Source organism: Lynx rufus, unplaced genomic scaffold (genome assembly GCF_022079265.1).
Source record: "Lynx rufus isolate CCGP_SWC_20201006 ecotype Redwood Valley unplaced genomic scaffold, mLynRuf1.p SCAF_16, whole genome shotgun sequence".
Classification (NCBI taxonomy): domain Eukaryota; kingdom Metazoa; phylum Chordata; class Mammalia; order Carnivora; family Felidae; genus Lynx; species Lynx rufus.
The window spans coordinates 50,395,920-50,410,841 of NW_025814830.1; the positions used below are offsets into that span (position 1 = coordinate 50,395,920).

General features: G+C 50.6%; 1 protein-coding gene across 1 annotated transcript in view; it reads right to left on the minus strand.

The window, feature by feature from the left end:
* Positions 1 to 14,922, minus strand: part of CDYL2 (chromodomain Y like 2) — a 168,493-nt gene that overhangs the window by 40,875 nt on the left and 112,696 nt on the right. The window contains exon 2 of the mRNA XM_047078806.1: positions 13,373 to 13,961. Within this exon, the coding sequence (XP_046934762.1) occupies positions 13,373 to 13,961 (589 nt within the window). The remainder of the gene's footprint in view (positions 1 to 13,372; positions 13,962 to 14,922) is intronic.

Sequence of the window (14,922 nt, forward strand, 5' to 3'; positions counted from 1 at the left end):
AGCTGCAGTTCTCAGAAGAGAAAGTGATAGTTCTTGTGCATGAGAGCCGTTTCCTGGTCTGTGGTTGACTCACCCAAGATCCCTAAAGCGTTGTGGACCGTTCTGAGAGCACGCTGAGAGGGGAAGGGTGGGGAGGGGAGGTGCAACGTTTATGTGTCCAGCACATCGCACGTCTGGAGGAATCAGACTCAGCAGCATGTTTCAACAGAAGCACGGTTCAGAGGTCAGGACCTTCAGAAGTAGGGGGTGGGGGGCTGCAGTTGAAAAGACCCCCCAAATCACTGCACCCACTGGTGTCCCGAGAGTTCAGAGTGCCTGACCTGCACCTGAACTCAATATATGTATGCTTATTTCACGGCTGGTCACTGTCCTGACCCTTAACTGTCCCCGAACTCAAGAGCCAAGCCCAAAATGGCGGGTAGATTTTTAAAAATCATACATAGCAATGTTAGCCATCATCTGGCATGTTATAATGATGCCTCCTGACACACCATGCATCTTAGGAAAGCTGAGGTTCCAAGATTACTTAGAACTGCTGGGAGGGATGGAGCGTACACCTTACGCTTATGGCCAGATGACGAAATGCTTCAAACGGGAGAGCCAAGCATGGATCCAATATGCAAAAAGACCTGATGAAAAATAACTTCTTCCACGGCTCACATCACGTCTCCGGTGCTAAAACCCTTCCAGAGCCACGCCCACCCTCAAAGTACCATCAGGCCAGAATCCTAGACCTCGGAGGGGCTCCCCAGGGTGTTCAAAGGGCACAGGGACTCTGTTTAAAACCCATTTTCTCATCCTCTCTTGCCGCGGCTCTGCTCCCAACCTCTGCCAGCTGGCCTCGCCTGTCTGCCCCTAAAAAACCCTCCTCCCAGGACGACTCGAAGTCCTGCTTCCGGGCCACTGCTTCAGCTGCACCCTGGCCATTTCCCTCAACCTTCCCACGTGGGACCCTCAGGGCCACCCGAGAGACCTCTCTTGCAGGCGGCTTGTCCATTCCACCCCAAGTGCCTACTGGCCGACCGTCCAGCCCCTGACTTCTCAGCACACCCGGCTTTGCAGCGGGTCGTCTGGGACCTTCTGATCCCTTACGTGGTTTCATTAGCTTCAAATTCTCTGGAAGGTGAGGCGAGCTCCCGGCACACAGGGGGCACCAGGAAACCCTTCTTTAACTGAATTGTAGAAAAAGTGATCTCAAGAAGCTAAAAAAAAAAAAAAAAAAAAAAAAAAGCATTTTCTTTTTTTCAATTTTATTTGAAAGAGAGAGAGAGAGAATACATGAACCAGGGAGACGGGAAGGGGGAAACAGAGAGAGAACCTTAAGTGGGTTCCACCCTGACCCTGACATGGGGTTCGATCCCACGACCCTGGAATCTTGACCTGAGCCAAAATCAAGAGTTGGATCCTCAACCGACTGAGCCACCTGGGCACCCCAAGAAATTATTTTCTTTTCTCTTAATGTTTATTTATTTATTTTTGAGAGAGAGAAAAAGAGAGCGCAAGATCATGACTGAGTTGAAGTTGGATGCTCAACCAACTGAGCTACGGAGGTGCCCCCTGCCCCACTCACGGAATCATTTTCAAACTTAACGTAGCTCTCCTCTGAGCTCCCAGCTATCTCCATCCCTCAAGCAAAACAGCAGCAATTAAGAACACTGGTCTGGAGCCAGACCAACTGGATCTGAATCCTGGACTGGCCATCTACTAATCGATAGATCACGGAATTATTTCACCTCCATATGCCTCAGTTTCCTAGCCTGTAAAATGGGGAGAGACATAGGCCCCACCTCCTGGATTAATTGAGTTACTATGCATGTGGTGCTCAGAACAGGGTATAGCTCATAGTATGGACTCGATAAACAAACACTGGCTATTTTGGTATGGTATGGAAATGACTGATCTGTCTTTTCCCCATTTATTTTTTTTCTTCCCTCAACTGTGAGCATCTTGTGTCATTCATCATATTCCCAGGACAGTGACCCACTTCTAGGTACACAGTGCCTGGCTTACAGCAGTAACTAAACGTTTGAGGAAGAAAACACAAGTGTAGTTTATTGATGATGTTCGAAGTAGATGTTATGTATTTTCTACAAATCTTAATAAGACCCAGTTTCTACTGTCTGGAACATTCTTCCTTCTCCTGTTTGCCCGACCACACTCCACGCATCCTTCGGGTCTCAGATCAGATCCTGCTTCCACCTGCAAATCTGGCCGCTAACCTCCTAATTCTGGCGGGTCCCTCCCTCCCTCCCTCACGCACACGGGGCGTTCCCACATCACCAAGCACTGCAATGTGTGGATACTTCCTCAGGCTTTCCCACAAGAGGGTGAGCTGGGCAAGGACCTCATCATGCCTCACACACAGCGGAAGTCCCAGCATCCTACACCATGTCTGGCACTCTGGTTTCTCTTTCCCACCCAGTGAAGGTGAGGAGTTGTGGGTGGGAAGCCAGGCCAGCAAGGAGACATCTTGTTTAAACTCCAGGAACGCAGCACAAGTTCACTCTCCACCAGGGTGGAGAAGTAGGAGGGAATCAAGCAAGAAAGAGGCCAAAGGTGGGAAAAGAAAAAAAAGAACCCCCCCCCCCCCCCAGATCTCTATATTATAGAAGAAAACACACACCTAGAGACCGGAGCCTCCAACCCAGTACCATTGTCACCAAGATGGCAAGAGAAGACTCAAGACTCTTTGACTTCCATCAGGGATGGAAGTGACGAGGTTGGTCATCCTCCTGCCCAGAAGTGGGGCCTCCTGAACTCGCCTTATTGGTTTACACACAGAATGAAGATGAATATCTTAGCGTCCATGAAAAAACTGCAGGGCATCTGGCGGTAGGGCCAAAAGCATGCCCCAGAAGCACCACCATCTACCAAAGGGGAAGAAGAGAGGTCGGCATTCACTGAGCAATGACCAGGAGCCAGACCCCGCCATTTCATCCTCTGTGGTACGTACTGTGATTCCCAGAGCACAGAGGTGAAAATCGAGGCTCCCGAGCTGGCAAGATTTGCCTAGAGTCACCGGCTCCCCAAGAGGCAGACTTTGTACTTGATTAACAGACCCTCTGTCTCCAAAGCCCATCCTCACCCTTCCCGTGTCTTCCTGGCCATGCTGCCTCCAGAGTTCACAGCAAGTTTAAAGGAGAAATCTAACCCTTTCTGCAACTGGGATTTCTACTCAGAAGTCCACTGCGTTTTCTCTTCCACGGCAAAGGTCAATACAAAACACAGAAAATGCAACCCAGATGAAATGCAGTCTACTGAAATGGATCCCCAGGACCCTTGGTGGGGAGGGGGGGGCAGGGTGGAGGGTTGGGGGAAAAGCCCAGGCATTTAATTAAGAGCCTGTGAGACAGCGTGACTGTTAAGGGAGAAGGAGCGTAGCAAGTAGGGCGCTCACAGCAGATGGTGAAAACAACTGTCAGACAGATAAGGAAAGAGAGACATCTTTCGTGGCTACAGACCCTGACAAAACATGAGCTCTCTGTGACACGTCCCCAGAAGCAGGGATCCCAGTGTGAGCACACAGGACAGCCCGAGGTGGGGGGGGAGACGTTGACATGAGTGAATGGGGTGAGGGGGGTGGACCTGGGCCAGGACCCACACCTCACAGCAGTGAGGGACTCTTGCTTTCTCTCTTTGGTCCATTCACACATCCACTCCCTCGTTCGGCAGATATTTCTTAAGCACCTACTAGGTGCCCAGCGTTGTGAGGTGCCAGAGACACAACTGTGAGCAAGACAGAGGGCAACCCTGCCCTCGTGGAGCTCAGGATCTCCTGGAGTGAGGGGGGCGGAGATTATCCACCTAATCAGGCCGGGATCATGACACAGAGGTAAGGGCTGTCGCTGAAGAGATACTGTTCAGCGTGCACTAACTGAAAGCTGTCTACACTGGGAGTCCGGGAGGGTTTGCTCGGGGAATCGCCTCTTGGGTGAGGCCCGAAGGAGGAGGAGAGGTCGACCACCCACACGAGGGCTGGCAGGATGGGAACACGGATGTGGAGCACAGGGAGACAGGCGTGAATACGGTGCAAGGCAGGCCGGACCGGGCAGGCTTTGAGCCACAGCTCGGGTTGTGGGAAGGACTTCCTCAGCCGCTTCCCGAAAGAGCCCAAAACACCTCCCTCCTGCAGGCCCCGCCTGTCTGGGTCTTTAGCCAACCCCGACTGCGCAGAGAATTCCCTGGAGCTTCAGCCTCCTCTGCGGGCTGGTCCAGAAGTAGCTGGACCGCTACCTTCCTTGCGATGTGGCTCCCGGCACCCACATGTGGACCCCTGGCTCTATGTCCCTGTGCCTACTGTCATCACCCCCACCATCCCTGCCTTTTTTCTGGCTCATTCTATCAGACTCTGCTTGTGCATCACCTCCTCCAAGAAGCCCTGTCTCCTAACTCCACTCCCAACTTGGCTTAGGCATCCCTGCCCACCGCTGCCTCAATATCACCGGCATATCTCTTCGTGGTATAAGGCACTGAAATTACCTGTCTAAATGCTTTTTGGTACATGGTAGTCACCCAATGAGTACTGGCTGAGTTAACATATATAAGAAAGGATTAATGGGGTGCCTGGGTGGCTCAGTCGATTAAGCATCTAACTCTTGATTTTGGCTCGGGTCATGATCCCACGGTTCATGGGTTCGAGTCCCACATCAGTCAGCACAGAGCCTGCTTGGGATCCTCTCTCTCTGCCTCTCCCCGCTCGTGCACACTCTCTCAGGTATGTGCACCTGTCTTTCTCTTAAAATTTTTTTAATGTTTATTTATTTTTGAGAGACAGAGAGAGAGAGGGAGAGGGAGAGAGATGGAGTGGGGGAGGGGCAGAGAGAGAGAGGTACACACAGAATCCGAAGCAGGTTCCAGGCTCGGAGCTGTCAGCACAGAGCCTGACGCGGGGCTCGAACCCACAAACCGTGAGATCATGACCTGAGCCAAAGTCGGACGCTTAACCTCTCAGATGACCCTCCTGCTCTCTCTCTTAAAATAAATAAATAAAACTTTAGGGAAAAAAATACTCACAAGATATAAAGTATTCTAAAACGCAAGTGGGAAAATACAGTTAGAAAACTGGGGAAGCGTTGAAATACCAACAGCTAATATTTACCAAATGTCTACCCCATGGCAGGTCATATTCTAAGGGTGTGCTATGAGTAATGAATTCACTGATGTTGTACCCCAGTCCCACGAGGTAGGATTATATCTGTATGAATGAAGTTTATGAATGAAGAACATGACCCAGAGAGGCTGAGCCATTGGCCAGGGGCAACGTGGACCAACACCCTCCACCCACCACACAGAGCGTCAGCGGCAAGACCTCGCTCGGCCATCCCCAGGGAAAGAACATGAGAAGACGCTCACCCTCATTTGTTAACTGAAATCACAACAACAGAGTTTGGAAAAACATGACAAAGACTGGCTATAGCCAGGGGTATCGCAGGAGGCCACTTAAACGTCCATCAGGGAGAGGACAGCTTATGTGGACACTTAGAAAACTCCGGGCACCTAAAGGGGGAAGCAGCTCTCCAAATGCCTGACACAGATGTATTTTGGATTTTTAACTTAAAACAAGATGTTCTCCCCATTTCCAGTCTCTGCTTGGATGTCACCTTCTCCGTGAGGCCTGGGATTCGTGCGTGTGTGTGTGTGTGTGTGTGTGTGTGCGCTCGTGTCTTTTCATCTGAGGCCCAGAGGGAAATCACTCACTCCTCGTCATTCTACCTCCCTGGAACACCAGGTCAGCATCTTTGGAACCACTAAAGATGTCTCAAAGGAAGGCCCCAGGGGTGCTGGCCAGAATCATGCCCTAGGACACAGGGAAACATTTGCTGGTTTGAACTTCAATCACTACAGTGCCTTTTTTTCCCTTCTTAACACTGATCACAGGGGCGCCTGGGTGGCTCAGTCAGTTAAGCGTCTAACTTCAACCCAAGTCATGATCTCATGGTTTTTGAGTTCAAGCCCCTCATCCAATCTGTGCTGACAGCTCAGAGCCTGGAGCCTGCTTCAGATTCTGCCTCTCTCTCTCTCTCTCTCTCTCTCTTTCCCCAACCCCCCCACTCACATTCTGTCTCTCCTTCAAAAATAATCATTAAAAAAATTTAAAAAACAACAACAACGACAAAAACTGATCACAGACCACCGAGAGCTTCAGTATCAGTGAATCCCGGCACCACACCCCAACTCCTCCCCTTGGTCCTCTATGTCTCAACCTCTTTGAGCCTCAGTTTCCCCACCCAGAGGCAAGGCCAATCATAGCAAACCTTGCTGTGTTGCTGTGTTATTAAGTTGCTAACTCAGAGAAACGCCAAGGGGGTTAAATGCTATCCAGTGTGCTGAACACAAAAAAGGAGCTCAGCACCACCACTATCATAATCATTAAAGACGGCTGACCTTTCGTATGAGAGGTGGGGGTGTGGGGTGGGCCAGAGGCCCGGGGGTCCACCCTGACGGGAAGGAGTAGCTTTGCACCAAAGGTGGCAAGGCAACTTTCATTACTGTTTTGAGACCCTCTGCAGACAACACACACCCTTACTGCTTGCACGCGGCGGGGGAGGAGGGGGGCACTTCCACTCCTCACCCCACGTGCTTGGGCTCACCATGATGAATGGCAACTTGGAAATGGTTCCCGAGACTTGTTTTCAAGTAGCTGAGAGAGGAAAACAATGTCTGAGCTGACAAGGAAAGTGATGAGTCGATCTCCGGATCTTGACATCAGCCTCAATGAATGCCAAAAAGCAAATCCAGGAGTGGGGAGCAAACCACAATGTTGATCTCCCCCTCGGATTTGCCACGGGTCAGGTGATAGTCAGATTTTCCATCACCATCTGGCAGTCTGCACTCCAAGGCAGTGGCCAAGCTGGAAGGTCTTCATGTTAGCACAGAAGAGACTTTTAAAAGTTCATCCATTAGCACAGAGTCACTTACGTGCTACACTTTGAAAGACAAACCACATACACCCCCTAGGCTGTTGTTGTCATTACTGGTTTGGAAGAGGACCCACTTTTGAGGAACAAAAAGGTTGGTCCAAGTCTGCTGGCCTGGGAGCGTGTGTGTTTGAAGTGTGTTAAACAGCTGGGCCCCGGGGAAACAGACACCTGCGTCAACGACACCGCCGATGTGATTCACTCCACGGCAGGGAGCCGCTGACCCTGACACTCGCAGCCAGCTGACCCTCGGCCGCTTCCGGAGACAAGCTGGGAACCTCAAGAAGCAGTAGTGATTCAAAGGTCACGAACTGGGGTCAAGTTCAGGGCACAACGTGAGAAGCTTGTGGAGGTCACAATTTTGAGGAAGTATCTGGGTCTTTTAGCACTATACCCTTAGGTAGAACTGATCTATAATGTTCCTTGCTCTTCCCTCCTTGTCTGGTTTGGAAATCCAGGTTACACTGGCCTCGTCGAAGGAGCTGGAGTGTATCTCCTTTGTTTCTGTTCCGTGCAATCGTTTGGGGAAGAGAGGGATTCTCTCTTCTAGAATATCTGGTAGGCTTGCCTGTGAAACCATTTGGGCCTTGTGTGCCTTCTTCCTGTTTTCTATGAGCTGGGTGATGACGGAGTTAATAATTTCTTTAATATTTAGTGATCTGTGCAGGTTTTCTGGTCGTCCCTAAGTCCATTCCATTAAGCTGTATTTTTTTTTTTTTTTTTTTAGGAGACTGACCATTTTATCCAGGGTTCCAAACTGAATGGCACAGTGTTAGTCCCACTCTCTGAGGCTTGGAAGGATTGATTATATCCTTCCCATAATAAGCAACAAGGGCAAGTCCATGAAGCGGCCCCCGCCCCCCAAATCGGGGCATGTGTTTGCCAGGGATCAGGGTTTAGGGACTGCCTTATCCTGCCAGCAAGCTAGCAGGGCAGGGGTGCAGAGGCCGGCTTTGGAGTCGAACTGCCTGGATTCCTCTCCTAGTCCCAAACCTGGGCACATGTATCCGTAGTCTCCTCCTCGGTAAAATGGGTAGAATAACAAGAGTGACCTCTAAAGACCCTATGAGGATCACCCAAAATACTTCGTAAACCCCAAGGCCACATCGTAAGGGAGTCCCCATAGCCTTAAAACATTCAACTGAATAACCTTTCACTTCACAAACTTTCAACTTAACAATTCTCGAGAATGCCAACTCCAGGTCCAGAGCAAAAGTACTTCCACTCCTTCCAGAACCACCAACTGGCACTTACAACCACCGTCTGTCATTCTCATCTCAACCCTCTTGGCACTTACTAGTCTAGAGCCATGGTTCTGCAGGTGGGATCCCTGGACCAGCAGTGGCACTCGGGAACTTTCTAGAAATGCAGACTCTCGGGCTGGACTCCACATGTACTGAATCAGACACTCTGGAGGTTGGCATAACAATCTTGTGGGTCTTTTTTTTTTAATTTTTTTTTATGTTTATTTAATTTTGAAAGAGACAGAGCGTGAGTAGGGTTGGGGGGGGCAGGGGAGCAGGGGTGGGGAGAGAGAGGGAGACACAGAATCCAAAGTAGGCTCCAGACTCCAGCTGTCAGCACAGAACCCCCATGGGGCTCGAATCCACGAGCAGCGAGATCATGACCTGAGCTGAAGCTGGACACTGAACTGACTGAGCCACCCAGGCGCCCCCACACTCTTGTGTTTAACACACTTTTGAGGGGATTCTGATGCTGGCTCCATGAATGAGAACCCTAAGTTTTTAAAAGCCACAGGGAACTACCCAGGCTCTTGCTGGGTTCTGAGGGGCTTTTAAAGGATGGCTATTCCCCTGTGATCAATAAAGAGGAAAAGGATAATCATGTTGGAAGGGGAGTAGGAAAGAGATACACAAACGTTACAGGAGTGAAAGCTGAGATCATTTTAAAAGGTCAATGGAGAGAAAATGGCAAATGTTGCCCGTTTGTGTGGGACGGCTCACTCAACGATCAGAACAATTCTGATCAAGCCATGTCTGAGATGCAGTGCCCAAGCGACAGACAACAGACATCAGGACATGAGGAGAAGGATTCTCAAAATTCAAAGAAATGCGAACGCATCAACAGTAGAAGTGCATTGGCTTCACGGACACTTGGAAAACGCTGGGCGTCTGTGGGCAGCGCTAGGGCTCTGAGCAGAACGCTGGCTCCTGGTTAGGGGGTTGCCACAGGATAGAGGCTCATCTGAGTCAGTAAAGCACGGATGCTTTGATCTGTTCAGACTAGAGCGTGCTCACCAGTTCTCCTGGACCAGACCTCGGGAGAAGCTAAGTCAACAGCTTTTCCGTACAGATAAAACCGGTGCATTTTAGAAAAAAAAAAAAAAAAAAAAAAAAAAAATTTTTTTTTTAAGTGAGAAGGAGAGGGAGAAGGAGGGAGAGATGCTCAGGACTAAAGTGCATCCGCAGCAAGAAGTTATGTCATGTTTTAAACCGCTGAAGGACCGGTTCACATTCCCACTTAACAAGCTTAAAATCCGAGGTGTAACTTGGGCTCTACCAGCAAACGGATCTGGGAACCGTTCTTGCCGACAACGAAATGCCTCCCCTGGAACTACTGTATAGTTGAAATTCAGCATTGAACATGCATAACCCACACCCTGCCCCTGAGATCTGGATTCATTCGATTTGGGGTGGAGCCCACTTTTTAACAAGCTCCCCAAGGGCTACCGAGGCAGATGGTTCTGGACCACAGAGCCATTTGTCATTACCAGAGGAGTGAGAATCAAAGCAGTACTGAGTGGCCGCATACAAACACTGCTGGGGAAAATGCAGTCTGAAACCAAAACACCCCCCCGCCGGAGCCCCAATTTAGCATTTGTTCCCACAGCACAGATCAGGGAAGTCAGCAGTAAATGAGTAACGTGTTATATAAGTTGCTTTTCTGTATGCAGAACCTTAATTCACCAACGAGAAGTTGAAATCATAAAAAAAGTAAGCCCGCCCCCAAAACAAATGCCGGGAAAGCGAAGCCAGGATCTCCCCATCGCCTTCTGCCGGGCAAAGATGAGCCCTCCGTGGGGCTGCAAACCCGCCGGGCTCACCTTGTGCCACAAGGAGCTGGATACTTTGGTGGAGGTAGGGAGAGAGCTGACGCTCAGGTTTCCACATGGGCAGGGACACTGGCTTCATCGAGACTTTTCTCTGGTCGAAAACCTAAGTGGAGCCATGTTTTGCTTGACTACACCTCTGGCCCCTTGCTGACAAGTTCTGGAAGCACAAAGCCCCTCTGTCTTGAGTCTTATCTAAGAGCCCCAAACTGCTTTCTCTCTTTGGCAAGGATTCCCAGTCTTTTCCTTTCCCCAATTTCCCCAAGACCTACACAGTAAGTTAGTTCTAACTAAAATGTTAAAGGCTGACTGTGTTTGGAGAACTTATCAGCCCAATGACCACAGAAAATGTGAAAGTGGGCATGGCAAAGATATACCATGTGTATAAAATACATGTTACTGGGGCGCCTGGGTGGCTCAGTCAGTTGAGCATCCGACTTCAGCTCAGATCATGATCTTACAGTTTGTGGGTTTGAGCCCCACATCAGGCTCTGTGCTGACAGCTTGCTGAGAGCCTGCAGCCTGCTTCCGATTCTGTGTCTCCTTCTCTCTCTCTGCCCCTCCCCCGCTCATACTCTGTCTCTCTCTCAAAAATAAATAAATGTTTAAAAAAAAATTTTTTTTTTTAATAAAATACACATTACCTCTTCCAATGAGCCAGCCTCAGGAACCTTCTCAACACTGACATGGAACCATTCACTCTCAACTTAACTAGAGAGCAAACTAAGTTTCAGATACTTTTTTTTTTAAGTTTAGTTATTTATTTTGAGAGAGAAAGGGATAGCAGGGGAAGGGCAGAGAGGGAGAGAGAGGCTCCATGCTGTCAGCACAGAGGACTCGAACTCACAAACCATGAGATCTTGACCTGAACCAATGTCAACAGTCAGACACTTAACCAACTGAACCACCCAGGTGTCCCTAAACTGCAAGTTTTGGAGGCAGAAGTCCCTATCATTTTATTGTGCTACTCCAAACGCCTAGCATGGTGGCTAACTCTTAGGAAGTGCTAAGAAAAGAAAAGAAAAGAAAAGAAAAGAGAAGAAAAGAAAAGAAAAGAAAAGAAAAGAAAAGGAAAGGAAAGGAAAGGAAAGGAAAGGAAAGGAAAGGAAAGGAAAGGAAAGGAAAGGAAAGGAAAGGAAAGGAAAGGAAAAGAAAAGAAAAGAAAAAAGAAAAGAAAAAACACTGAATTGACTTAAACTGACACCTGATGTGAACCTTAATGGCCACCCCCATTTTACAGAGCACATTTCAAAATGCCTTAGAGTCACGTGCGGCTGCTTATTTAAAAACCCATCTTCTGGCCTAACCACCCCACCCTTGGTAAATCAGACTCCACGGGACCTTCATTTTTAACAAGGGGCCGGGTAATTTACACACATAACATTTGAGAGTCACAGCCCTAACCTTGCAAGGGAATCTCAAGGACACCAACACTAGGCAATGTGATCAAGCAAAAGAGCCCTTTGAGAACACCCAAAACAGAACAACACAACAGAGGCAGGTAGCCTCCTCCTCTCCACCCAGGCACGGGCCCAGGTGGGGAACGTTCAACGTCAGGAAAAAAAAAAAATGAGGCCATTAAGAGACCAGAGATGAGAAAGGTCTAGAGAAGCATCGTAGAGCCGAGGCGGGGATCTAACAAGGCCACCTTGCATCCCAGCAGGCTCATCCTTGGCCTTTCCTCCTGCTGGGGGGGTGGGGGAGTACCACGCCCCACCGGCAGATCGTAAACCAGAGGGCACCGACCAGGCCCATAGATGGAGGGCAACTTCGGAAAGTCGTGTGGAAGGAGAGGCCTAGCTCCATCTGCCCTTCTCTCCGCGTCCGGCTTCCCCGCTTCCCCCTGCAGTCTGGCGGCTACAGTCCGCGAGCCTTCCTCCCCCGTGCTGTTCCTCCCACTCCCAAGGCGGCCACATTCGAAGCAGGACAGGGGACCGTGCCGGCCGGCCGGGGACCCAGGAGTCACCCCCGGGTCCCCTGCACCCACACCCCAGGAGCCTCAGACGACCGGCCCGCCAGCCACCCTCCCCGAGCCGGGGAATCCCTCTCCCGCCGGCAGCTGTCGCGGAACGTCAGACACGGATGTTTATGCCAGGCCTCATTTACACAAGCCCACTCCTCCCCGAGAGATGAATTTTTAAAACAAACAGCTTTTACATATGTTAGCAGGCAGAGTCATGTCAGCATCAGGGATCCCCAGACGGAAACATGAGTCAATCTGGGGCAGACACTGCTAAATAAATCCTGTTTGGGTGAAATCCCTCTCTCTGGAGAAAGGCCTCAGATTCCCCAGCAAGATTCCCTCAAGACGCGGGGCTCTCTCTGCAGCGGGGCGTGCCCTGAGCACTCCGAACTCTGAAATCCCCGTCGCGCTCCTGGGCATCGGCTCCATCAGCCCCTCTTGGGAGCGCTGCCAGCCCATCCCACCTGCGTCCTTTCCCTTACTCCCACACACACTCTAGTTCCACCCAGGGCATCAGATGTCCCTGCTCGGTCGGGAACGGGTCGTCCACGCTTATGCCAAGGCTTAGGGTTCTGGCAGCTCAAGAGGGAAATGTCACCACCAAGGCACACGGATGTCCGAGAAATGAGGGGGTGCACGAAACAGGTACAGATGGCCTGGCGGACCCAGGCCACTAAGGCCCAGTCAAGGAGTAACTTCACCATTAAGGAAACGTCAGGCTTGGGAGCGTTAATGACCTTCTGCGTCCTCTTTCCTTAACTCTGCCTGTGGGGACTTGGTAAGAGAGAGGAATTCTGTGCCTTTGCTGTGCTGGTTCCAGGGTGGAGTAAGAAGGTGCAAACCCAGAGAATTAGCATAGGACGGGGTCAGGGCGCTCTCAGACCCACCCTGGACATGGGGCCAGAGCACCCATGCTAGTGATAGAGGAGGGGCAGAGGCTCCAGTTGAAGAACTGGCATGGAGAAGTTCAAGTCCAAACTGGGTCTGAGAAGAGGGGCAGACCCCGCCTTTCTGGGCTACACGGTTTTGGGGGTGGGGGCTCAATGAGTTTGAAAGCAAAGCCTCTAGGAGGCGCGTTCTACCCCGGAGAGGCACTGGCCAGCCCTCTGGGGACACGAGTCTCAGGTCCCGGTGGGTGAGGACTTTGAGCTGCCCTCCAGAACAGGGGCTGTCGAGGGGTTACCGTGGCCTTGGGTGTGTTCGAGTAGTAAGGGAGTGTCTGTGGCTTGGCCTTCACACATGCACAGGCATCTGCAACCAGTGTGGGCCTATGACCAAGTCCACACGACTCTCGGTGAGCGAGCCGGAAGGGGAATGACCGCCTAGCTAAGAGTCGGGGTCTCAAGCACTCCCCCAGGCTGCATGCAAAGTGCCCGGCCACCTAAGCCAGAAGCGAACACAAGACAAAGACAAGCCACGTACCGAGCCCGTTCTCTGCCGGTGCCGCGTGGTTCACACCACACTCCGCCAGGTCTTGCTCTCCGACGTCGTTCAAATCCAAGCCAGGCTGATGGGAGCCGTTTCCAAAGTGCCTCTCGTCCTTCTCGGAACCGGCGTCCCCATTCTCCATCCCATTCTGAGCCTTTTTCAGCGGCATTATTTGCAAACCACTGGGGGTAGTCCTGTAAGACACCGTCTTGGCGGCCCTGTCACCTCCTGCGGGGGGCTTGGCCGAATACCCTTTCTTCGGCTTGGACAGGGCGGGGTTGATCCGCTTCCGTTTATGGGAAGTCCCTTTGCTCTTCCCGGACTCTGAAGGTCTGTGGGAGAGTTTCTCAACCGACGGGCCTCGGCCGTCACGCAGGAGCTTGGAGGTGCTGGCCTGCTTCCCTGACTTGATCCTTTTGTCCTTGGACACGTGCAGCCCGTTGAATTCGTCGATAAACTCCTCACAGTGCAACAGATGGTGCTCTGGCTCCCACGTGTCCTCCGTGCTGCCGTAGCCTTTCCATCGGATGAGATACTCCCATTTTCCTTTCTTGTTCTTCCTCTTGTCTACAATCCTTTCGACCTGAGGTACGAGATAAGAGAGTCAGGGAAGAGACAGAAAAAAAGGGCGGAGGAAAGAAGTCAGGCCCAGGCAACAACCGCACAAAGCCCTGAGGACAGAGACACACGGGCCAGGGGAGAGGCCGTTCAACATCGGAAGCTGACACTTCCAGGAGCGTTCAAGAAGGCTGGTTTATTTTAGGACATCACTGAATGGAACCAAAGGCACTCGGCTGTTTCCCATGACAACTGTGTGAGGCCATGCCTGGCTGGTGGCACCTGCCTGTCCTTCCAAGGCTTACTCTTGCTTGAAATCACAGCACGAGCTTTCACTAAAGATCTTTATTCTTTTCACTGCACTGAAGTAAAATCAGACGTTTGGAGACCAGTGCGGTGTGACTTTTTCACCCTTACTTATAGTGAGCAACATTTATTGAGCATTCACATGGTAGGCACTATGCTAATGTATCCTTATTTATAATAATGGGAATGATTAGTCACACTCAATGGAGTGACTAAATGCTGGGCTTGGACGCTCCCATGTCATTTTCCCCTCACAACAACCCAGTGCAGTCAGTACGGATTCGTTCTTATCCCCACTTTATACTTAAGGAAACAAGGCTTCAGGGAGATTAAGTCACTTAACCAAGTTCCAAGCTGGTAAGGGCAGAGCGGGGATTTGAACCACTCTTACCCCAGACTTATTTTCTTAATCACAGGCCAAACCAACTCTCTCTACTACAAAAATCTTCCATACTGATCAAAAATGACTTGCATCAACAAAACTCAACCGCCCCTCCCCACAACATGAAGGGTAGGTACAGCTGGTAGGCCAGGTGATAGGTAACACTCGCTGAGAGCCTATTATATGCCTTGCATAACCCCATGGGTGTAACTGCTGTTTTCCTGTTTGATAGATGAAGTGATTGAGTATGAGGTAAACTGCCTACCAGGCAGGGCTAAGCGGTGGCAGAGGTGAGGTC